Below are 25,371 nucleotides of genomic sequence, written 5' to 3'. Positions count from 1 at the left end.
ACTCTTTTCACAAGTCATGTGTTTGCACTGTTTCTAGGAAGCAGTGCAGAAAATGCTGGACCAAGCCGAGAGACCGGTATGTATTTATCAAATTATACAAAATTTTGATAATGCTATGATTGATAACAGGGTGTGTGTGTGTGTGAGTGCTGTGAAATAAGTGGTAATGTCAGTAAGTATGTTTCTGTCATAAAGAAGTCTAAAAGAATATTTTCTTCTAGTACATATAAAGCAGTAAGATCACGAACTTCACAATCCTTGTGTGTTTAATTTGCTTTAATGTAAAAGAGGAAGAATGGTGCAGGAGTTTTTTTTTTTTTTTTGACCTAATGTAATAATGTGAGTTTCAGCACACTCTACTTTTCTACTTGTTTTGCATACATTCATATTCATGTGCATTAAAATATTATCAGGAGTGCCACCCCCCAATATACAAGATATGCAAGAAGAATAGATACCTAGTTTAATTTGCTGCTTATGGACAGTGTCAAGAAATTGATTAGACAAAAGTCGAACTCCTCTCTATTCCTAACCCATTTACACATTTGAAGAGCACATATCATTGATTAATGTGCCTGCCCTGCAGCTCAACTAGCACATTATCCAGTGTTTTCTTCTAGGGAATACCAGCTGCCATATAGGTTGGATGTATTTATTACTAGGGTCTTAAAGCATCATCTCTCTGCATCTGTTTATGTAAAACGCTAGAAAAACAAAGAAGGAACATAAAATGTTCTTTGCATTTGAATAACTGCGATGTTTAGTTAAACTCGTTGTATTTACAACAACCATATTGTGATTTTTCTGACAGTTAAGCAATTATTTTGTTTTGCGCCAATTGCCTATTCTCTCTTTCACTATGGTGACAGATACTTGGCCAACAGAACTGAGTATCTGTTGACTTACAGCACTAGACAGTGGTATGATTTCTATTAAGAAGCTCTTTAATGAGACCAACAGAAGATTTAAAATATTGTAACTATTGAGGGTGCTTTGCAGGATGTTATTGGACATTGTGTTCACAAAGTACAGTAAATATTAAATATCTGACTGGGTAGCTTTTTATGCTTGCATTCGTACAACTAAATTGTGATTTTAGTAAATACATTTTAATCAGTTTTTTCAGAGTGGCATGAAAAATTGGTATGGATAATAGGATAACAGTTGTGCTGCACAGAAGGCAGTGGAAGAATATTGAGAATTACATTAACCCACCGTGCAACAGTTTTGGAGAACTGTTTTAGAGCTCTAGTATATTGTGCTTTTTTGTAGGACATTGATTATGACCTTCCCTTGCAAGAATGCTCTTCCCAAAAATGATAGTTTCTGAAAATACTTTAAATTCTAAGATTGTCTATGTAATTTTATTTAAAATGTTTTAACAGCTAGAGAATGGTGGTACTTGGCACAACCCAGAAGCTTCAGCTGACTACGGCACAGAGAAGGACCGAGCTAACTGTCCCTTCTTCCTAAAAACAGGAGCATGCAGATTTGGAGACAGGTATAGCAAAGTGCCATGGCTTAGTTAGTGCATTTGCTGTTAACCAAAGCAGATGACACGATGGATATCATTTAATTATCCATTACTGTATATTTGTTGTTTTCCTGTTAGTAATGAAATGCTGCAAATTTGCAGAGAAATGTTTGATTTTTTTTGTCTGTGCTTTTACAATACTAATAGAGCATATGTTTCCAAATCTATATCTGTGTAAATAGTGTCAAAGTAGAATCTTGTACTTGTGCTTATGGTGTTGCTTAGATTGTGGACAACACCCTAAGGAAGCCCTGTTAACATGTATACTATATATATATATATATATATATATATATATATATATATATATATATATATATATATATATATATATATATATATATATATATATATACAGTGTATATATATACAGTGTGTGTATATATATATATATATATATATATATATATATATATATATACAGTGTATATATATACAGTGTATATATATATATATATATATATATATATATATATATATATATACAGTGTATATATATATATATATACAGTGTATATATATATATATATATATATGTATACAGTGTATATATATATATATATATATATATATATATATATATATATATACAGTGTATATATATATATATATATATATATATATATATATATATATATATATATATATATATATATATATATATACAGTATATATATATATATATATATATATACAGTGTATATATATATATATATATATATATATATATATATATATATATATATATATATATATACACAGTGTATATATATATATATATATATATATATATATATATATACATTCATTTTTCAGTCCATTGTAAGTTTTATCTTAATATACCTAAAAAAAAAATCTACATTTTATGTTCACTTGTACTATGATGTATAATTTATTAATGAACTGTACTAGTGTTTTTTTTTTCCCCTTTTGAATTTATTAACATAAGTACTCTACTTCTGTGGTGTTTGTTGTTTCATAGGTGCTCTCGTAAGCATCCTCACCCAAGTGCGAGTCAAACGCTCATGATAAGAAGTATGTTTTTAACGTTTGGGATGGAACAAATTAAGAGAGATGACTATGATACTGATGCCAGCTTGGAGTACAGTGATGAGGAGATCCATCAACAGTTTCTGGATTTTTATGAAGATGTACTTCCTGAATTTCAGAGTGTGGGAAAGGTTGTGCAGTTCAAGGTAAAGGTGTTTTTTTTTTTTTTTTAAACACCATCAAACAAGTTAATCATAGATATATGGCATAAGCATTTTGGAGAACTGTTTTAGAGCTCTAGTATATTGTGCTTTTTTTGTAGGACATTGATTATGCATTAATGACCTTCCCTTGCAAGAATGCTCTTCCCAAAAATGATATTTTTTTTATTACTTATTAATTACACATTTTGCTTGTTATGATGGTGGAGAAAAGGTTTTTCATCTCATAATGGAGATCACAAAGTATATAATACAGTTGTCAGTGGGGACCAGCCTGGGCCAATACTGAATAATAGCAAACCATATTAAAACATCCATAAAAAAGTCTCAAATTAATTGTAACACATAAATGCTATTTCATTATCCATATTTCATTATATGCTCACATTGTGTGAAACAAATGCATTTTTTGCTAAAATAGTTAAAAAAAAAAAATATATATTAATATATTTCTGCAGTAGTCCACAGATGTGAGGCGTACATATGTGGGATTGAGGTTTTGAACTGAAGACAGGACTCCTGATCAGTGAATGCAAGGGAGGTGGTTCAACACAAGAAACATTTTTCCCTGCTAGTGTGCAGAGAGCATAACAAAAGTTAATTTACAGCTGCATGGTGAAAAGTAGTCCTGCTAAATAAATAGAACCAAACTGAGTATCAATAAAAGTGACAATATTTGTGCTTATTTTGTGTCATCCAAATTGAAAACTTCATCTTTCTATGTACCTTTTGGGTTACTGCCAACTAACATGTGGTCCTTATGTACACATTATGTACAAGATGCACTTTTTCCTTCTGCAAAGGTATTAATAGAGGTGGAGGGGGTCGACATTAGACTGCTTGGCTTCATGTACCTTGGTAATAGTTTTGTAGTTTTTTTTGTTATTGATTATAACTATACTATTGTAACTACAAGAATGCAGCTGTGGTTTGCTCTATGGTGTTTGGCCGTGAGTATGTTTTGGGGTTTTTTTTCTCACTGTATGATGGTGAATGATACAATGACATATACAGCATTTAGTAAAGTAATTATACTAGTATTATTCAGGCTGTTTAAACATTTATAAATAAACATAAAACTTTATGTAAGGAGAAAGTAAAAATAATGTTATGAGCATAATATGTTGACTGAGTGTTAAATCTACATCAGCCTCATCTTTCCTCAGATAAAAGAACTAAGTAAATGGGCAATCTGGACTAACTCTGATAGTCAACATTTTGCAAGAAAAGCAGACACACCTACATTTGGTCGTTGTGCTGTTGGTAATATACAGAGTAGTCCATGTGGCAAAAACCCTTATCTTGCTTCCTGTAGTCTCTCAAGTTAATGTATTTACACAAATATACACCAGTTTAGTGAATCCGCTACATATATATAGCACTTTGGTAACATATCATATTTCAGTAATGTCTCTTTACTCCAGTTGTGGATGTACACAGCATTAAACACAGTATTAAAATGCTAGAGTAACACAGTACAAACAAGGCTTTTGATGTGATGTTCAGCTCAAGTGGAGTCTACCATATGATGTAGCACACCCAAAGACGAATATGTGCATATTATATTTTGCTCTTGTGAGTACATTAACTTTCTAAAACAGAATAAAACAATGCAATTAGAATAGACAGGACAGTCTGTGAATACATAATAATCATATATCGGGGTAGGCAGACTTGTCCCTGGAGGGCTGCTTGTTTTCATTATTTAGTTTATCAAAAACATGATCTGACCAAAAGTGAATGGAGTAAACATGGTCATCATATTAAAAAATATATCTACTGATGATCAGAAGTGATGAAGTTTCAAAAAGCTGGTATACCCTCTTCCTGTTTAATGGCAGAAGAGTAATTTTGTATTTTAAACAGATTCTTTATTATGCACAGTGATCAGGTGAGATCAGTGCATTGAAATAATACTAAAAAAGAAAAAAAAAGCAAAGAGTGGACCCTTGACCCTGTTTAACACAATTTTGACAGAATTTGGGTCCCTGTCTTTATGGTCTTTTTGTCACTTACACTTGTTTATTGTTTATTGCTTTCTACAAAAACAAAACTTTGTACATTTTTCTAAAAACTGGGAGAAGCAATACTTTTCACTTGGACTATGTTAAACATTAACATGCTGTTCACATCAAGGATCACTGAACTATATCGACCAAAGGTAATCTCAAACTGAGTTTGTTGAATTTTCACTTATAGTAGGCAAACATTTATGTGAAGTTGCGGGAAAAAAGCAAGTATTGTTATTATGTGGATGACTTAAAAAAAATCAAAGTACACATTATAGTATAACAAATTTCTTAAGTCCTTTATAAGCAAGAAATTAAGACTTAATATAATGTGGTATAAGCAAACAACTATGTTCAAACAAATTTCATTTCAAAATTCTTTTGGACGTTAATGAAAGATGAACATAAGCAATGAATACAAATGTGAAACAGTAAAGTGAATGTGGAATATATCTGTTAAAATACACAAAGTATTGCAAAAGGAAGTTAGGAGGTTAAATGGCAATTGAGAAGAAACTTGCTGACACATCTCAAGCATAACTCAGTCCAATTGCACATCTTCTGGTAAGAGAGAATGTTTTAAATGGTGGTAAGTTATTGGAAGAAATAAAAATACTGAGAAATAAAACTTTGAAGTACAAAAATATACTGTGTATGTGTGTGTATATATATATATATATATATATATATATATATATATATATATATATATATATACACATACATATATATATAATATATATACACATACATACATAAAGGTCCTACCCTACATAAAGGTTAGGTCCATAAATATTTGGACAGAGACAACTTTTTTCTAATGTTGGTTCTGTACATTACCACAATGAATTTTAAATGAAACAATTCAGATGCAGTTGAAGTTCAGACTTTCAGCTTTAATTCAGTGGGGTGAACAAAACGATTTCTTGAAGTCTTGAACTCCTGGACATTACCAGATGCTGGGTTTCCTCCTTTTTAATGCTCTGCCAGGCCTTTAATGCAGCGGCTTTCAGTTGCTGTTTGTTTGTGGGACTTTCTGTCTGAAGTTTAGTCTTCAACAAGTGAAATTCATGCTCAATTGGGTTAAGATCAGGTGACTGACTTGGCCATTCAAGAATTTTCCACTTCTTTGCTTTAATAAACTCCTGGGTTGCTTTGGCTGTATGTTTTGGGTCATTGTCCATCTGTATCATGAAACGCCGCCCAATCAATTTGACTGCATTTAGCTGGATTTGAGCAGACAGTATGTCTCTGAACACCTCAGAATTCATTCGGCTGCTTCTGTCCTGTGTTACATCATCAATAAACACTAGTGTCCCAGTGCCACTGGCAGCCATGCACGCCCAGGCCATCACACTGCCTCCACTGTGTTTTACAGATGATGTGGTATACTTTGGATAATGAGTTGTTCCATGACTTCTCCATACTTTTTTCTTGCCATCATTCTTGTAGAGGTTGATCTTGGTTTCATCTGTCCAAAGAATGTTTTTCCAGAACTGTGCTGGCTTTTTTAGGTGTTCTTTAGCAAAGTCCAATTTAGCCTTTCTATTCTTGAGGCTTATGAGTGGCTTGCACCTTGCAGTGCACCCTCTGTATTTACTTTCATTTTTTACTTTTACTCTTTATGGTAGACTTGGATATTGATACGCTTACCCACTGGAGAGTGTTGTTCACTTGGTTGGCTGTTGTGAAGGGGTTTCTCTTCACCATGCAAATGATTCTGCGATCATCCACCACTGTTGTCTTCTGTGGGTGTCCAGGTCTTTTTGCATTGCTGAGTTCACCAGTGCTTGCTTTCTTTCTTAGGATGTACCAAACTGTAGATTTTGCTACTCGTAATATTGTAGCAATTTCTCGGATGGGTTTTTTTCTGTTTTCGCAGCTTAAGGATAGCTTCTTTCACCTGCATGGAGAGCTCCTTTGACCGCATGTTGTCTGTTCACAACAAGCACCACACCTCATATCAACTCCAGGCCTTTTATCTGCTTAATTGATAATGACATAACGACGGACTTGCCCACACCTGCCCATGAAATAGCCTTTGAGTCAATTGTCCAATTACTTTTGAGCCCCTGAAATGAAGGGATTGTGTTAAAAAAATGCTTTATTTGCCTCACATTTTTATGTAATCGTTTTGTTCACCCCACTGAATTAAAGCTGAAAGTCTGCACTTCAACTGCATCTGAGTTGTTTCATTTAAAATTCATTGTGGTAATGTACAGAACCAAAATTAGAAAATAATATTTATGGACCTGATTGTTTGTTTGTTTGTATGTATGTATGTATGTGTGTGTGTGTGTGTGTGTGTGTGTGTGTCGTCTTCTTCTTTCGGCTGCTCCCATTAGGGGTTGCCACAGTGGATCATCTTCTTCCATATCTTTCTGTCCTCTGCATCTTGTTCTGTTACACCCATCACCTGCATGTCCTCTCTCACCACATCCAAAAACCTTCTCTTAGGTCTTCCTCTTTTTCTTTTGCCTGGTAGCTCTATCCTTAGCATCCTTCTCCCAATATACTCAGCATCTCTCCTCTGCACATGTCCAAACCAATGCAGTCTTGCCTCTCTGACTTTGTTTCCCAACCATCCAACTTGAGCTGACCCTCTAATGTACTCATTTCTAATCCTGTCCATCCTTGTCACACCCAATGCAAATCTTAGAATCTTTAACTCTGTTACCTCCAGTTCTGTCTCCTGCTTTCTGGTCAGTGCCACCGTCTCCAACCCATATAACATAACTGGTCTCACTACCGTCCTGTAGACCTTCCCTTTCACTCTTGTTTGTATCCTTCTGTCACAAATCATTCCTTACACTCTTCTCCACCCATTCCACCCTGCCTGCACTCTCTTTTTCCCCTCTCTTCCACAATCCCCATTACTCTGTACTGTTGATCCCAAGTATTTAAACTCATCCACCTTCGCCAACTCTACTCCTTGCATCCTCACCATTCCACTGACCTCTCTCTCATTTACACACATATATTCTGTCTTGTTCCTACTGAACTTCATTCCTCTCCTCTCTAGAGCATATCTCCACCTCTCCAGGGTCTCTTCAGCCTGCTCCCTACTGTTGCTACAGATCACAATGTCATCAGCAAACATCATAGTCCACGGGGACTCCTGTCTAATCTCGTCTGTCAACCTGTCCATCACCATTGCAAATAAGAAAGGGTTCAGAGCCGATTCCTGATGTAATCCCATCTCCATCTTGAATGCATCCGTCACTCCTACCGCAGACCTCACCACAGTCACACTTCCCTCGTACATATCCTGTACGACTCTTACATACTTCTCTGTCACTCCCGACTTCCTCATACAATACCACAACTCCTCCCGAGGCACCCTGTCATATGCTTTCTCCAGGTCCACAAAGACGTGATGCAACTCGTTCTGGCCTTCTCTATACTTCTTCATCAACACCCTCAGAGCAAACATTGCATCTGTGGTGCTCTGTCTTGGCATGATACCATACTGCTGCTCACTAATCATCACCTCCCTTCTTAACCTAGCTTCCACTACTCTTTCTCATAACTTCATGCTTTAGCACATCAATTTTATTCCCCTGTAGTTACTAGTCTGATATGCATCTGAGAAGAAGCCATTCCTCAACCTGGTAGTACTTCCATCACAGGCACAAAAAAGCTGTTTAGTGTTAGGACAATTTTTAGGTAATCCGTTTGAACATTTTTAAGCATTAAAATCGTAGAAATTATTTAAGATGGTGAAATATCTGCTTATCACATTTAATTCATAGATTAGTAGATTATGCTTGTATAATGTCTAGGGTTGGTTCCTATCTTGCTCCTGATACTTCCATGGTATGCTTCAAATATAAAAATCACTACAAAGGAATACACAGGTGTTGAAGTAAATGTTTACCTTTATTATAATTTTTCAATCTTACTTTCACAGGTCAGCTGTAATTTTGAGCCTCACCTAAGGGGGAATGTCTATGTGCAGTATCAGACGTAAGTATTACATTAAAATGTCTAACATGGGTGACATTGTGTTGTGGTTTGATTTAAAAGTATGGTATGGATTTAATTTTAAAGGTTTGGTGTAGTTAATCACATTGATTTAACATTTTCTTAGTTGAAACTCATGTTGAAATGCTTTCAGCTTTTAAAAAAAAAAAAAAAAAAAAAAAAAAAACTTTTTTCAGTAAAAATTCAAATGTAGCATTGTATTATTGTATTGCTTCAGCCAAATGAAATGCCAAAAACTTTAAACAAGGTCTGTTTGTTCACACATTCATTTAATTGGGGGTTTACAGTTATCAGTCTAACTTGTGGTATTGCCGGCTACTGTTGCCTGCCATTGGCATTATTCTGCACTCGAAAAGTTAGCTTCAAATATTCACGTAAAGAAAAGAAAAAAAATTCAATATGCAAAAACAATTTGTGCAAAATTAGTATTTAATACAAAGATGCATTTTAACCTTTATGTGGCATGTAAGTGACAAGTGCAAAAATTTACTTTGCATTCAGTATAAATTTAATGTAATTTATAAAAGGTTTTAATAATTTAATATAGGTGCTAGACATTTTCCTAGCTTAAGGTGTCTCCCTTGGGGCAGACTTCACATTTACAGAATCGGGAACATTTTTATATTTCAGACACTTGCCATGTGTGTATTTTAAATTGTTTGTTTGTTGAATTGATTTGTCGCCTTGACAAGTTTTAGTTCTTTCTGCAACTTCGTGTTCAGCTTTATAGCAAAGCAGTTGCTCTACATCAGTTGTTCAGTTTTATCACATACCCAAGAGAAGAATGTCTTTGAAGACAAAAGCTTCTAAAATGCTGTTAAAGTGTGCTAAATTAATCGCTTGATTTAGATCAGCAGTTCTGAAACTTTTTTAGAATTTCTTGCGTGGCGGTCCCTTTAAAAATTGTTCGATGGCTCGCGGACCCTTTTATTAAAAATTTAAAAAGTCAATATTATTTCAAGAAATTTGGGGGGCGCCAAATACTTTGCACAAGAATGCCACATACCCACTGCGTGGCACTGCAAAGGTACAGGTTGCTGTGAATAAAACATTTTTTGACAAACAATTATTTATTCAGAAAATATTACGTACATCTAAGTTTTTAAATTTAAGTTAAAATTTTAATGGGATGGATGCATCTGCATTGCCTTAACCATTTGCGTTGAGCGGGCAATTTCACCTCTTAAAAACACAAAAAATGTAAAGTATGTTGTTTGTTGATTATCTGTATCCACCTTTAGCGCTCTTATTTGCTTCAAAAATATACGAAAACTGTTCTCGAGTGTTTTGATTCTACGAAAGAATCGATAATTTTTGATTATGATAAAAATAATAAGGGCTGGTTGGTTTGTGCCGAGCGATAAATGTGGGAAAACAATGCGGTGGCAGCGAATAACAGAACAGCGGATTAGTGGTTGGGTCTAGGTGGTGGGGGTAACGACAGAGCTCAGTGACTTACTTCCCCTTGGGTGGTAAAGGTTAATAATTATAAAAATATAAATAGTATAAATATGCAATCATTTCTCATGGTCCCACCGAAATTCCTAGGGATCCGCAAACCCCAGTTTGAGAACCGCTGATTTAGATGATCACTCAGATGCACTGTTATTAATAGTCACATTAAACTCGCTATGTGATTTCTGAGGATCAATTGAAGTAGTCAAAGAGCCACTGTAGATGCTCCAAATGCTCTAAAAAAAAGTCATTTTACATTTTGCCATTATTAACAAATTTAGCAGGTAAAAACTTTGCAGAAACCTGTATTATATAATGAGTGGCCTCTATGCTTCCTTATTTTTCAGCAATAGGCACATTCATTGGTTAAGGAATGTAAAGGCATGGGCATATAACTCTTTACCATAAGAAAAACATTAAAATATTTTTCTGACACCATTAATTTTTAAAGAAAACCAGGTATATTCAGCTGTGTCAAAAAAAAACAATCAAGGAAGCAAGACCATATTTGTGAGATTACTAACAAGCCGAAATATAGAACAAAAACTGTCCATGGCTTCTGCTACTGCCGTCCAACTCTATATGTGTATGTACCAGCTTTATATTTACCATATAGGCAGCAGTATCACTCTATAGTAAAACAGTCCCTTCACGTTACAGATGGGGTGTAACATGGAGAGATTTTGTTGATCACATTTCAAATTGTGGCTTCCAAATTATTCTATATGTATCCAGCAACCCTTGCAGAGTTGAGGGACAGAGGACATACGAGTTGCTTCTGTCCTCTGGAGTGAGGCAGAGAGAAAACTGCCTGTATGAGCAGGCAAAGCAACAAAGCAGCTAGAAAAATGCGCCCAAACTGTTGTGTGCGCAAACGCCAATCTCCAAACTGATTTTTTGATGCTGTCTCTGGTAGCCCCAATCAGACAGTTTAGCACACTTATGACATTTTATTTTTTGTAGTGTGTAGAATTGTTGTGTGCCTTGGGATTTTTTTGGGTTACAGAAAGTGTGCCACCATAGAAAAAAGGTTGGGAAACACTGCTCTACCTACATCTTTGTTTCTGGTACCCAAAAAGTTATCCCTCTCGCCTATAAACCCGACACTGTGCATATACTTTGGGTAGTTATGTTGTGTTCTTTTTCCCCTGTGGATGCAAATTCTTTTTAAGCAACCACCTACCAATCGATTAACCTAGAAAGTACCTGTTGTTTATGCCATGACAAATAAACTTGTGTGTTTGGTGCCTACATATAACTGATGAGTTAACTCTGCATAGGAATGCTTGGTGATGGCACTAAAGGGGTTAAAGGTGTACTTAAATAACCACAGATGAAATCAAAAAGCTCTGGTGTTGGTTGCTAATGGCGTCTAAACTTTAAATTGTTGCCATAAATTATAATTATTTGTTGTATTTGCAGCCCTGAGGCTCTATGCAATAAATAGTTCATTACATCAGATAATTATATGGTATAGCTTTGCAAATATACTTAATGCTAACCTATTTTGTGTTTAAAGACAATGACTATGATCAGTGCATTTTAAATCATGCAGGCTATAATATTAAATTGAAAAATATAACATTTCAAAATTTCATCCCAGATTAAACCTGAAGTAGGCCAATCCCCAAATTTTCTTTACTAATTATTGTTAGGAAAGAAATAACTGTTGATAAATTTTTGCCCTTTTTATTATTACTACTATATGAATAAGATATTGGGCAGCACGGTGGCGCAGTGGGTAGCGCTGCTGCCTCGCAGTTGGGAGTCCTGGGGACCTGGGTTCGCTTCCCAGGTCCTCCCTGCGTGGAGTTTGCATGTTCTCCCCGTGTCTGCGTGGGTTTCCTCCAGGCGCTCCGGTTTCCTCCCACAGTCCAAAGACATGCAGGTTAGGTGGATTGGCGATTCTAAATTGGCCCTAGTGTGTGCTTGGTGTGTAGGTGTGTTTGTGTGTGTCCTGCGGTGGGTTGGCGCCCTGCCCGGGATTGGTTCCCTGCCTTGTGCCCTGTGTGGGCTGGGATTGGCTCCAGCAGACCCCCGTGACCCTGTGTTCGGATTCAGCGGGTTGGATAATGGATGGATGGATGGATGGATGGAATAAGATATTTCTGCCTTGTAAAAGTTCCAGGTTTAGTACAGAGGCAAGTAGAGACTTATAATGTTTAGCTTAGTACCACAGGTACCTTTCTTTATTGGTGGGTTTTGAGGACCTTAAGAAATGGACAACAAAAACTCTGTATCCTTTCATTCCATTTGTAAAATCATAAAAGCTGCTAATTCCACATGCATGTGTGAAACTTGAAAGAGACTGATCTAGTTCACAAACAGTGTTTCATAATACGTAATTGCAGCTCACAATTGATGGGACTGCTGTGAATAGTCGGGAAGTAAATGGTATATGTGAAAAGTGAGTCTCTCACACTTGCATATCTGAGGCAGTAGTGTAGAAAAATAAGAGTGTATATGTTGTAATATACTGAATAGCTTATTCACTTATTCAATATATTATTCAATATATTCACTATTACATATAAGTGGAATTTTAAGCTTAAAATAATTTAAGCTTATATTTAAATAGCATTCTTCATTATGTACAGACTCAGTGCTCTGACAAGTTCACAGGTGAAAAACGTTACAAGTAAGTACATAATATACACACAGTAAAACAAAACAATTTCAAACTGATTCACATTATGGGTCCGAACAGTAGGTGTCCAATAACATTATCATTTAGTTATGTCCAGTTTACAGTGGAGGACAGGAAATTTGTGCATTACCCTTTTTAAACTAATTCATTAATGCACATTAGTACACAACTGAAATATCTACTTTTGAATAAAAATACATACTACTGGACTAACATAAGGTCCGTATACATAATGTAGTTCAGTGTTTGTCAACCCATGAATTGTCGTTGGTGGGTTGCCAGTTTTAACACTGATAACAATTTCAGTGGTTGAGTACCTCACATATTTCACACTGCTGAATCTGTACACTGAAAATACCAAGGCCCTCCCATCCACTTGGCTTTTCAATGTAACAGACATTTACTAATGCACTATAAACTCTGAGAAGAATACCGCTGTTCTTTGATATTAAATACGTTTATCATTGCACTTGTTACACTAAAGGGAATCTCACCCTTTCCCCACCATAACCTCATTGTTCTGTGTAACAGCTATATATCAATGTGCTTAAAACTCTGTGTTGAGAATTTCCCAACATTGTTCAATATTAAATACGTTTATCATCACGTTCATTAACCAAAGTGGAAACAATCCACACTTCAATGGAAAAGACATGCCAATGCCCTCAAAGCTCCTTTCCAAAGAGAAGCTGATGGATGCAAAAAGCACCAGTTTCATTAGTGTACACTTGTTATATGTTGTCCAGGCTTATCAATATTCAAAAACAGATGAAAGCGAGACCAGAGGCTAAAAAGTTTGAGAACCTCTGCTGTAGGTGAGAATTTTTGCTTTACTTTTCTGATACAAAGTTTGATGTTTGAATTATTAGGGAAGATGAATGCAAAGAAGCCTTCATGCTTTTTAATGGACGTTGGTATGCTGGAAGGCAACTCCAGTGTGAGTTCTCTCCGGTAACAAGATGGAAAACTGCAATTTGTGGTAAGTGGTCTCATTGAAATGAAAACAAATCCTTTTTTATGAATCTCATTCCACCATCACTTAGTTCATTTTCCATTTTTGCTGTGTAAACTTTCATAGAACACCCTGTATTTGGGAAGTTTGTTTAACCCATATAAAAAACAAACCATACCTTATACATGCCCCCAAACCTTTTTCAAAATTTGTGTTCATTATCCATCAAGCTTAAATAAAAGTACATTATTCTCAGTCAATATTTTTTCATTTCAGCTTTCATTTGATCAGCTTATTCTTACTATCTCACAATAGTTTAAATATCTTGGAGCAATAAAAATGTAAAAAGCTATTAAATTTATTTTTGTAACCCATTAGAACATTTTAAGCTAGATATTAATAGATGTCATTTCTTCATCTTACATTAGCTGGGAGAGATAATATTGTGAAAATGAATAGTATGAAAATGAAATGTATCTCTATGTCTGTTAATGAATTCTTTAAAAAACTCATATTACAAAGATCTAAAGGGGATAAGGCGTGGCAGTACTTAATTTCCAGCTCTTCCACAGTGCCGTGAATATACAGTACATATTCTAAGACATTGGAGGTAAGCAGAAATAAATTGTACTGGCTTGTCTGGCTATGGAAAGGTCCAGTTCCTCTTTATACTTTTTGCTTTGTGCACCAACTACCATCAACTAACAGTCATTTAGCAGGAATACAATGGTTCAACATTTGCTCAGATACGATAGTATTATTATCATCTTTTTCCAATTATCAACTATCTTAAAGTTTTCAGTACCCTAGGTTCTTGTCTATAAGCCGGACTCATGTATAAGCCGGAGACCAAAAATCATACGAATTTTTAAAATAAAATCTTTTCATAGATAAGCCGGACTCATGGATAAGCCGAACGTACTATAACCTATAACTAATAGAAGGGAGGGAGGTCAGTGGTCTCACTCGCACCCATTTAATTTCTTTAAGGGGGGAGAGAGTGTGAGATATTGGCGTCTCTCTCACTCCCCGCATGGCGCGGCTGGAGCGGCCGGAGCGTGTTCTTTCTGCTCTGGGTGTCGCCGAGTCAACACACGCGCGTAGCGGTCATTTAAATTGTGATTTTATATGTAAGCATATTTAAATATATATCGCGGATTTTTTGCTGGTTCGCAGATTTCTGCGGACAATGGGTCTTTTAATTTCTGGTACATGCTTCCTCAGTTGGTTTGCCCAGTTGATTTCATACAAGGGACGCTATTGGCAGATGGCTGAGAAGCTAGATTGCTTACTTTTCTCTCTCTCTTGCGCTGACTATCTGTGATCCTGACGTATGGGGATTGAGCAGGGGGGCTGTTTGCACACCTAGACGATACGGACGCTCGTCTAAAAATGCTGAAAGATTATGTTCACGTTGCTATCTTTTGTAAAGCTGATTCTCTCTCTCTCTCTCTCTCTCTCTCTCTCCTCCTGACGGAGGGGGTGTGAGCTGCCTCCTTCAACAGCTTTGTGCCGCGGTGCTTCGCATACCTAAAAGCCAAACAGCACCATTGATTTGTTTGCTACAGATTGTTTTCTCTATCTATGTGACATTCTGTGCTCCTGACACACACTCCTTTGAAGAGGAAGATATGTTTGCATTCTTTTAATTGTGAGACAGAACTGTCATCTCTGTCTTGTCATGGAGCACAGTTTAAACTTTTGAAAAAGAGACAAATGTTTGTTTGCAGTGTTTGAATAACGTTCCTGTCTCTCTACAACCTCCTGTGTTTCTGCGCAAATCTGTGACCCAAGCATGACAATATAAAAATAACCATATAAACATATGGTTTCTACTTCACGGATTTTCTTATTTCGCGGGTGGCTCTGGAACGCAACCCCCGCGATGGAGGAGGGATTACTGTATAAGCCGGATTTATGTATAAGCCGATATTCTATTTTTTCATTTTCACAACTTTTTTCCTTAGATAAGCCGCGGCTTATAGACAAGAACTTAGGGTAAATTAAGATTTTTGGCATTGGAAGACTAATTTCTGTATTGATAATAGCTGAGTATCCTTCAGGCATGTACATACTGAATCTGAAATTTTGCTGAAAGATTTTCAATGCTTACCTAATCCTCCTTTAATATCAGTGATAGAAATATGTTATCTTACAGTAATGAAGATATAAGCAGTATTTCTATGCTCCACCACTCTGTGGAAAAGTTCCTTTCTAGATTATTCGAGGCAATATTGAAACAAAGAACTTTCAGTCAGAATTTCTGATAAAGAATGGAAATCTTCCACTGACAAGATACTGTGTATCCCTCATCACTGTTGTGTCTGTGAAAAACATTTTATAATTAGTCTACAAACTGTTCACTGCATGCCCATATCTCAACTTAGGATAAAGAAGTGCCAGGTCTGAGACCCTAATATCGACCAATCATTGTTAGTCACCTGCTTTGCTTGGCCACATGTTTTTGGTCTTTCCCATGTTTAGGTTATATTGGTGCTTCCAGTATTGTCTGTCAACCTGGAGTCTGTCAAACTGGAGCCACTGTTGCACCCAAGGCTTACTGCAGTGATTGGAGTATTGCTGGATAGGATAATATTACTGTACAGAGTGAAAAATCTGCTTTGATATCTTAGACTGCACGTCTTACTAGTTGCTTCATCTAAATTAATTGAAAATAAAAATAATTCCACCCATTACAACACAGAATAAAAGTATATCTTCTGCCATTTAAAATTAAAAAAAAATCACATTTTCCATTTGTAAGATTGCACAAACCTTTACAGTATGGCAGGAATTTATTAATGTTGTTCTCAAGTAATGATGCCTTGGCTTTGCAAACCATGTAGATCAGGGGTGTCCAACTCCTTTCCTGGTGGGCCGCAGTGGCTGCAGGTTTTCATTCTAACCATCTTCTTAATTAGTGAGCCGTTTTTTCTGCTGATTAACTTTGCCTTAGTTATAATTGATGTGCCTCAGACCCCTAAGTTGTTTCTATTTCCTTAATGAGCAGCCAAACAATAATGAGACACAAAACGAGCTGCCACATGACCAAGGTGAAGGTCTCAGTCATGTTGGGCTGCTCAGGTCACCAAAACATCTTAACGGTGGTCTTAGGAAAAACAGAAAATCAACAGTCTGCTGTGACAGAATGAGAGCAGCAACAAGTCATGATATTCAATATCGGCTTTAATTAACAGCAAGAATTGGCTTCTCATTAAGAAATTGGTTAGAGGGAAATTGGCTGGAGTTTGATGTTCCAATTTAGCTGATCATCTGTTGGCTCATTTCACATCTCATTTCTGTTTGGCTGCACTTTAATGAAGAAGCGAATCAATTCAGAGGACTGAATCCTTAAAAACAGGTTTATGAAAATGAAGGAAAAAGGAGTTAATTAGCAACGAAAACTGATCGCTGATTAGGAAAAGGGTTAGAATGAAAACCTGCAGCCACTGCAGCCCTCTAGGACTGGAGTTCGACACCCCTGATCTAGATGCTTCAATGTATTTAACACTAGAATTACCAGAGCCTACAAAAAAACTCGTAGATCTGTCCCACCTTAAATCGCTTTGCATCTCTCCAGCGTCTTTTGTCCTGTAAATGTGTGGATAAGCAGCAAACAGCCTGCTATCACATCCCCCCACCGCTGCACAGTTTTCTCAGCTCAAGTCTGTTTACCTGCGTGTCAGTTGCTTAGAGTTGTATAGAGTGAGAAGTCAAGCAAAATGACACCTTTTATAAATACTGTATCATTATTTGGAACACATGCATTTCATGTGTGTTCCGTGTCTACAACAATCTATGTACAGTAAACACATCGTTAAAACAGAAATGTTTTTCATGTTTTAGTAATAATTGACAAAATGTAGACATGAAGTGTATAATGTGTTAAGCCTGAATTCCAAATACCAAATAAACACTTTCACAAAAGGTACTACAGAACAAGTGAACTTCTATTCAAGAATATAACTGCAGAAAAAGAACCCGCATTAGGATGTACTTTGTATATAAGAGCCAGATCGAATGTTATTTACTTATTTACCTTTATTTATGTACTTAGTTCCTACAGCATAAAGTCACAAGTAGACTGCAGAGCTTCCCGTGTACATATACAAAGTACAGCGATGGCAAAAGTGCGACGTGCATTCTTGCTCCAATGTAGAACCGTCGTCATCATCTGAGTTCACCTCTGTTATAGCGCGTCTTTATGTGAAAACAGCAGTGTCAGATTGGGGGGGGGGGAAGATCGTGAACGCGACTGAGAGAATAAAACTGAATAAAACAAAAACAAAGGTAACCTTTACAAGTGTCATACATTTACACCGGCTGTTACAGACTGAAATCAAATGTATGTTTTTATTCCAAAATAGTAAGAATAAAAGCAGCTCACTTCTCAAAATGGACTCGTCTGGGATCGAACCCATGAAGTTTTGATTACCAGTCAACAGTTGATTCCGTTGCGCCACCGAAGCGGTCGTAGCAAATGCATGTCAATGTCGCACCCTAACGCAGGTTCTTTTACTGTAGTTATATTCTTGAATAGAAGGGCACTTGTTTTGTTATATTTATACCTTTTGTGAAAAGTGTTCATTTGATATTTGGAATTCAGGCTTAACACATTATACACTTCATGCCTACATTTTGTCAATTACTATTAAAACATGAAAAACATTTCTGTTCTAACGATGTGTTTACTGTACATAGATTGTTGTAGACACGGAACACACATGAAATGCATGTATTCCAAATAACTATATAGTATTTATAAAAGGTGTCATTTTGCTTGACTTCTCACTCTATACAACTCTAAGCAACTGACACGCAGGTAAACAGACTTGAGCTGAGAAAACTGTGCAGCGGTGGAGGGATGTGATAGCAGGCTGTTTGCTGCTTATCCACACATTTACAGGACAAAAGACGCTGATGGAGAGGTGCGAAGCAATTTAAGGTGGGATGGATCTACAAGTTTTTTTCGTAGGCTCTGGTAATTCTAGTGTTAAGTGACAATCTAATTGATTATCTGTGGGTTTGGAATGATTTTGACTTTAAATTTAAATATCAAAGCAGTAAATAAATGTTAATCCACTTGCCTCTGGGAACTGTAACAGGTTCTTTTTAATTGAGAGACAAGGTTTTAATGTAGCCCACTAGTTCTGCCCATCTAGATTTTGTATATTTATAAACAGACAAACCCAAACATTATTTTTATTTTGTAATAATATATTTGTGATGGCTCAACTTCCTGGTCTGTAGCATCATACCCTATCACAGTGTTGTGTCAAATAAAATAGATTTTGTGTTTGGTAACTTTGTATACAGCTCAGAAATTACTTTTTTCCATGTTTGTACAGGAGAGATTAAACATGACAATTTATATATTTTTTTCTGTTTCTTTGTTTTAGTACAACATGAATTTAGAAAATAATGAATATAAATGCAGATTACCTATATATATAAAATTCTTTTCGCGTTTGAAACGGAAATTACGTATAAGTGCACCCCGCATCGTCCTCTCCCAGCCCTCCTGTCTGGACTACAGCGCTGAGCCGTCCGCTGCCAGGCACGTTCTGACAGAGAAGTTTTATTTATTCGTCCACGTGACTGTCGTGGAAACTGCCACATTGTAACTTTTTTTTAGTTGGCAGTAGTTGATAGTAGAAGAGATGAGGAAAACAGCTTTGCGTCTTTCTACTTTTTAACTGCGGCAAGCTGTAAACAATGTGCGTGAGAACAAAGTGGAAGCTGGGAGGCGCGGAATGTCGGGCTACTCCGCGGGGTCGAGAGCTTCGCAGTTTCGGGCAGCGTCCTCTCTTCTTGCACTGTTTGTGACACTTCAGGTGCCCTGGGAGAGTGGAAATCTTTGCAAATGAGTGTACTCTGCGCCATCAAAGCAGGACTCTGTTTGTAAATTACCCTGTACTACTACTTACTGTCCCTTAAGGTGAGTTTGGGTCACTAAAACCCCACAACATTCAAGGTTCCTTTTGTGATGAATTATTTTAAGAAGTAAATCACAGGCACATAGTGCAAGGTTGTCAGGCAGAAATTTGGACAATCACATAGAAAATGTAATTTCTATACCACAGCGGTCGTGTAGCTCCTTTCACAAGGGATCTACTACCGACAGATAATCCAAATACATTTTAGCTGCCGTTAGTACTACTTACCTGTTGTGTTATAGCGCCTTTAAAATGTAGTTTACCCCAAACCACTTCAGTTGTGCTCAATATATCTTTACTTCTTAAATGTTAATGTTTACTGTTTAATAACTTATAGACTACATTTTATTTTTTTCCCTTGCACTCAGTGAGCGAAGCCACTGGGTAATCAACTAGTTATATGTATATGAATTCTTGTTTATTTTTTATTACAGGTCTCTTTGACAGGCAGAAGTGTCCACGAGGCAAACATTGCAACTTTTTGCATGTGTATCGAAACCCCAATAGACAGTTTTGGGAGGCAGATCATGACTACCATTTATCTCCTGAAAGAAGTATTCAATGCTCTGGTCGCCTTTCCGACCGCCGTGATCGAATTAATGATCACCTGTATCGTTCCAGAAGGCAAAATAGCACCAGTCCAGATAACACTCACAGAAGAAATGGAGAAAATGAAAGGAGGCGAGCTGGTCGAAGGAGTAGAAGCAAGGACAAGAGGTGGTCTTGTAGGTCTCGTAGCCAGGAACGGAAGAAAAGATCCGATAGATCTAGGAGTAGAGAATGGTCGAGACCTTCTAAAAGTAGAAGTGAACGCTGGAGGTCTAGAAACAAAAGCTGGTCAAGATCTAGATCTAGAAGTAGAGAAAACAGAAGGGTATCGGTGTCACCCCGGGCATCAAGGAGAAGGGCCAGAAGCAGGTCAAAATCTACAAGCCGTAATCATGCTTGGAAGTTTTCCAGCCCAGACACCTCTTCAAGTGAGGGTGAGCAGATGTCTAGTACCAAGAAAAAAAAACATCACAAGAAGAGTAAAAAGAAGAAATCAAAGAAGGAAAAAAAGAAAAAAAATAAATCGAAAGGATGGAGTTCATCTTCAGATATGAAGAGTAGTGGTTCATCCCCAGAAAGAGAAGAAACAGGAGCAGAATGTAAAGTGTTACAAGAAACTCCACAAAAAGAGACTTCTGTATCTGTTGAAAGTAGAGAATTAGATTCTGAAACAGCAAATAACAAAGAATAACATGAGCCTGAAATCAGTGAAAATTAAGGTAAATATCTAGGGGGAAAGGGCATAAAAAACTATTCAAGTTAGACTTGCTTAGTCATGATTTTGTTTTATCAATATGCTCGCCTAAATTCTTTCAGCCTTGTTAATTTTTTTTTTTTAATAATGTATTGAACAAGATGAACATGAGCGTGAAGTATAAACGAGCCCTAACACATTTCTTACTTCTTGCTGCCCAGACTCTTCCATTCAAAGTGTGACTGAACAGTTCTAGAAATACATTACAAATAAAGGAAGCCAAACTGATTGTATTTACAACTCTTGGTTCGTTACTTGGTTGACTTGATGCAATTCTTTTCAATGTACAGTGCATCCGGAAAGTATTCGCAGCGCATCACTTTTTCCACATTTTGTTATGTTACAGCCTTATTCCAAAATGGATTAAATTCATTTTTTTCCTCAGAATTCTATGCACAACACCCCATAATGACAATGTGAAAAAAGTTTACTTGAGGTTTTTGCAAATTTATTAAAAATAAAAAAATTGAGAAAGCACATGTACATAAATATTCATAGCCTTTGCCATGAAGCTCAAAATTGAGCTCAGGTGCATCCTGTTTCCCCTGATCATCCTTGAGATGTTTCTGCAGCTTAATTGGAGTCCACCTGTGGTAAATTCAGTTGATTGGACATGATTTGGAAAGGGACACATCTGTCTATATAAGGTCCCACAGTTGACAGTTCATGTCAGAGCACAAGCCAAGCATGGAGTCAAAAGAATTGTCTGTAGACCTCCGAGACAGGTTTGTCTCGAGGCACAAATCTGGGGAAGGTTACAGAAAAATTTCTTCCGCTTTGAAGGTCCTAATTAGCACAGTGGCCTCCATAATCCGTAAGTGGAAGAAGTTTGAAACCACCAGGACTCTTCCTAGAGCTGGCCGGCCATCTAAACTGAGCGATCGGGGGAGAAGGGCCTTAGTCAGGGAGGTGACCAAGAACTCAATCGTCACTCTGTCAGACGTCCTCTGTGGAGAGAGGAGAACCTTCCAGAAGGACAACCATCTCTGCAGCAATCCACCAATCAGGCCTGTATGATAGAGTGGCCAGACGGAAGCAATTCCTTAGTGAAAGGAACATGGCAGCCCGCCTGGAGTTTGCCAAAAGGCACCTGAAGGGCTCTCAGACCAAGAGAAAGAAAATTCTCTGGTCTGATGAGACAAAGATTGAACTCTTTGGTGTGAATGCCAGGTTTGGAGGAAACCAGGCACCACTCATCACCATCCCTACAGTGAAGCATGGTGGTGGCAGCTTCATGCTGTGGGGATGTTTTTCAGCGGCAGGAACTGGGAGACTAGTCAGGATAAAGGGAAAGATGACTGCAGCAATGTACAGAGACATCCTGGATGAAAACCTGCTCCGGAGCGCTCTTGACCTCAGACTGGGGCGACGGTTCATCTTTCAGCAGGACAATGACCCTAAGCACACAGCAAAGATATCAAAGGAGTGGCTTCAGGACAACTCTGTGAATGTCCTTGAGTGGCCCAGCCAGAGCCCAGACTTGAATCCAATTGAACATCTCTGGAGAGATCTTAAAATGGCTGTGGACAGACGCTTCCCATCCAATCTGATGGAGCTTGAGAGGTGCTGCAAAAAGGAATGCGCGAAACTGGCCAAGGATAGATGTGCCAAGCTTGTGGCATTATATTCAAAAAGACTTGAGGCTGTAATTGCTGCCAAAGGTGCATCGGCAAAGTATTGAGCAAAGGCTGTGAATACTTATGTACATGTGATTTCTCAGTTTTTTAAATTTTTAATAAATTTGCAAAAACCTCAAGTAAACTTTTTTCACATTGTCATTATGGGGTGTTGTGTGTAGAATTCTGAGGAAAAAAAATGAATTTAATCCATTTTGGAATAAGGCTGTAACATAACAAAATGTGGAAAAAGTGATGCGCTGTGAACACTTTCCGGATGCACTGTATTATACCAGGCACCAGCTTGATTACACCTTCCCTTCAATTCTAATCTTATCTATTGTCTTTTCTATGTCCCAAAATATAATGATCTGCCACCAACTATATATTTTAATGTTTAGATTGAATTAATGAAGTTGTCGTTCATGCTTGATTCCTATGTTACACAGCATTTTGCACTACTGTCACGAAAGTAAGTATGCATAATACCCAAGACTTTGTGGGAAAAGTTATTTTGCACAGAAAATAGCGCCACTTTGATGTTGGCTTCCTTTTTTACCCTCTGCTATCTGATCTTTAAATTAGTTGATCAATCTAGAAACTCTGTGGGAGAAATAAACCACAAAATAATTGGCGGTGATCATTTTGAGGATCTCACTATTTCTTCAGTGCTAACATGCTAGCAGGGATGCACTGATTCCACTTAGACCTTTGGCTTATCTTAATCTGAGCTGGTGCCCATGGCATCACAGTGGTCTCTGTTAAGTTAAGAACTCCAATACGGCCTCTAGTTTGTGAGGAATTAGCTTTTCGAAGCAGCGTTTTGATACCAAGCTGTTTTTGCTTGACCAGTATGGACCTGAGAGTGTCTATGAAGATATGAGAAGATCCTATCACTGCCTTTAAATAGTTTTATCCCAGGGTATTTTTGGGCAGCAACTTTTTTTTCCACATATTGTGACAATCATTTCAGATACACAGCATACAAACAACATAGACAGTATGATTCTTCTTCTTCATCATCTTCTTACTAGGTTTAGGTACCAGAGCTACTATATATTACTACTTATATATTGGATTGCAAAGGTTAATGGTGCCTGGGTCCATATGACTAATATGGCAAAGAATGTGAAATGGTGTTATTTTGGAGTATTCTAGTAAATGTAGTGTAGCTCAGTCAAACTCGCTCCTCTGTAAATACAGTTCTGTGGTGTCAAGAGTTGAACAGTTTCTACCTTTTTTGATGATTTGTAGCTGCTATGGAAAATGTAAATGAAAGCAAATTTGTTTTAATCTGCTTACTTGCTATTATATTCAGTGTTTAAACTCTATCAAAACTGTTTTCTTATTTTCTAGGCAAATGAAAAAGGATTACTAGGAGAGCCGTCATGTAATTTCCAGTGGTCTGTGCCATGAACACTGTGGAGTCCTTCTGTTATCTTAATGAAGTGTGGATTGTGGCCATTGGGTTTGATGTTGTAAAAAAAAAAAAAAGAAGCTTATGGTTGGTGTTTCAAAGCACTCCACCATCTCAAACAGAACACAGTCAGTTGGGAAAAGTCGTCCATGCCTGGTGACTCGGAGAGGTTTCTTTGAAGCCTCATTTGTGTTCTGATTCTGATGAGAAATGGGCTGGCAGACAACTTCATTTGACTTGCTTTTGTAAATAAGTGTTTTTGGATGGAAACAGGATTTCTTTCCATCCATTGTGTGTTCTATGTCTTTTACAAAATATATATTTTTGTTTACAAAACTTAATGCTGGTTTGTACTTATTCCAGAGCACTCAGCATTTTATGGAAGGAGAGACTCCTTATGCACTTACCTGCTGACATCTGTATGAGGTAATTCATTGTGGAGTGACTGTTTGAGCTTTGCCATTCTGCTGTCTTTTCTAGGCTTCTCTTTTACATCCACATTATGTGGAGACTTTATAAATTTGGTTTGTTTTAGTTTCTCATAAAGTAACAATTTTCAGAAATGTATAAATGTAAATATCAGATAAAACATGTGCTCCATAGCACATTATGTTGAAAATGTATATAGCAACACCACTACAGGTAAAAGTAATTATCAGGTGGCTTCTTGGCAAATGTAAAGACAGTTATTGGAATTTCTTTGGGAAAGGCTTGGAAAATGTCACAATGGACAGATCATATTGGTGCCAGGCCCAGACAGCCTCTGATATTTAGGGGGTGGCATGTACTTTGCTGTATTAGTTTTGTCCTTTTTCTGCCTTAATCATGGTGGAAATTAAAGTGATAAAAAGCAAATAATGTGGATGCAGAGGTACAAGCTGTGGCTCAGTAGCTTAGCATTGCAAAATGAGCAACATGGATTACTCTTTCAAGAGAATGAAAGTAAAAATAAAGAGGGAGTGACCTGCTTGGCTAAGGGAAAGAACTGATTATCAATGCAATTATGTGTAAATATAAATACCAAACAAATGTTACCAGAAATTGGCATAATCTTCCATAATGCAGGGGACGTGGTGGTGTCACAGTATGCAGTTAGCAGAAAACATTGAATGCAAGCTTCTTGTTGGAACCAAAAATAGAAACAGCCAGATTACAATTTGCCAACCAGATCAATAAGAGTGATGACAAGAGGAAAGGAGTTGAGATGACTTGAGATTGTGTGGCTGGGAAATAACCTCACAAGTGGACAGAAAGATCGTGTCTTCCATGGTTTCAGAAAAGTGTCTGGATTTGTCAGGTGAGAGTTC

At 36.9% G+C, this 25,371-nt stretch overlaps 1 protein-coding gene across 2 annotated transcripts in view; it reads left to right on the top strand.

The window, feature by feature from the left end:
• Positions 1 to 24,400, top strand: part of zrsr2 (zinc finger (CCCH type), RNA-binding motif and serine/arginine rich 2) — a 49,267-nt gene extending 24,867 nt beyond the window's left edge. Inside the window, exons 6-12 of one of the 2 annotated variants that reach the window (XM_028799833.2) lie at positions 38 to 76; positions 1,386 to 1,501; positions 2,517 to 2,730; positions 8,665 to 8,720; positions 13,710 to 13,819; positions 20,163 to 20,984; positions 24,004 to 24,400. In XM_028799833.2, the coding sequence (XP_028655666.1) occupies positions 38 to 76; positions 1,386 to 1,501; positions 2,517 to 2,730; positions 8,665 to 8,720; positions 13,710 to 13,819; positions 20,163 to 20,968 (1,341 nt within the window). In that variant the 3' untranslated portion in view covers positions 20,969 to 20,984; positions 24,004 to 24,400. Of the gene's footprint in view, positions 1 to 37; positions 77 to 1,385; positions 1,502 to 2,516; positions 2,731 to 8,664; positions 8,721 to 13,709; positions 13,820 to 20,162; positions 20,997 to 24,003 lie in introns of both variants that reach the window. The other variant, XM_028799832.2, reaches the window with a different exon arrangement.
• Positions 24,401 to 25,371: the final 971 nt, after the last annotated feature.

This window comes from Erpetoichthys calabaricus, chromosome 4 (genome assembly GCF_900747795.2).
Source record: "Erpetoichthys calabaricus chromosome 4, fErpCal1.3, whole genome shotgun sequence".
Lineage (NCBI taxonomy): Eukaryota > Metazoa > Chordata > Cladistia > Polypteriformes > Polypteridae > Erpetoichthys > Erpetoichthys calabaricus.
This window is presented reverse-complemented; position numbering and strand designations above follow the sequence as displayed.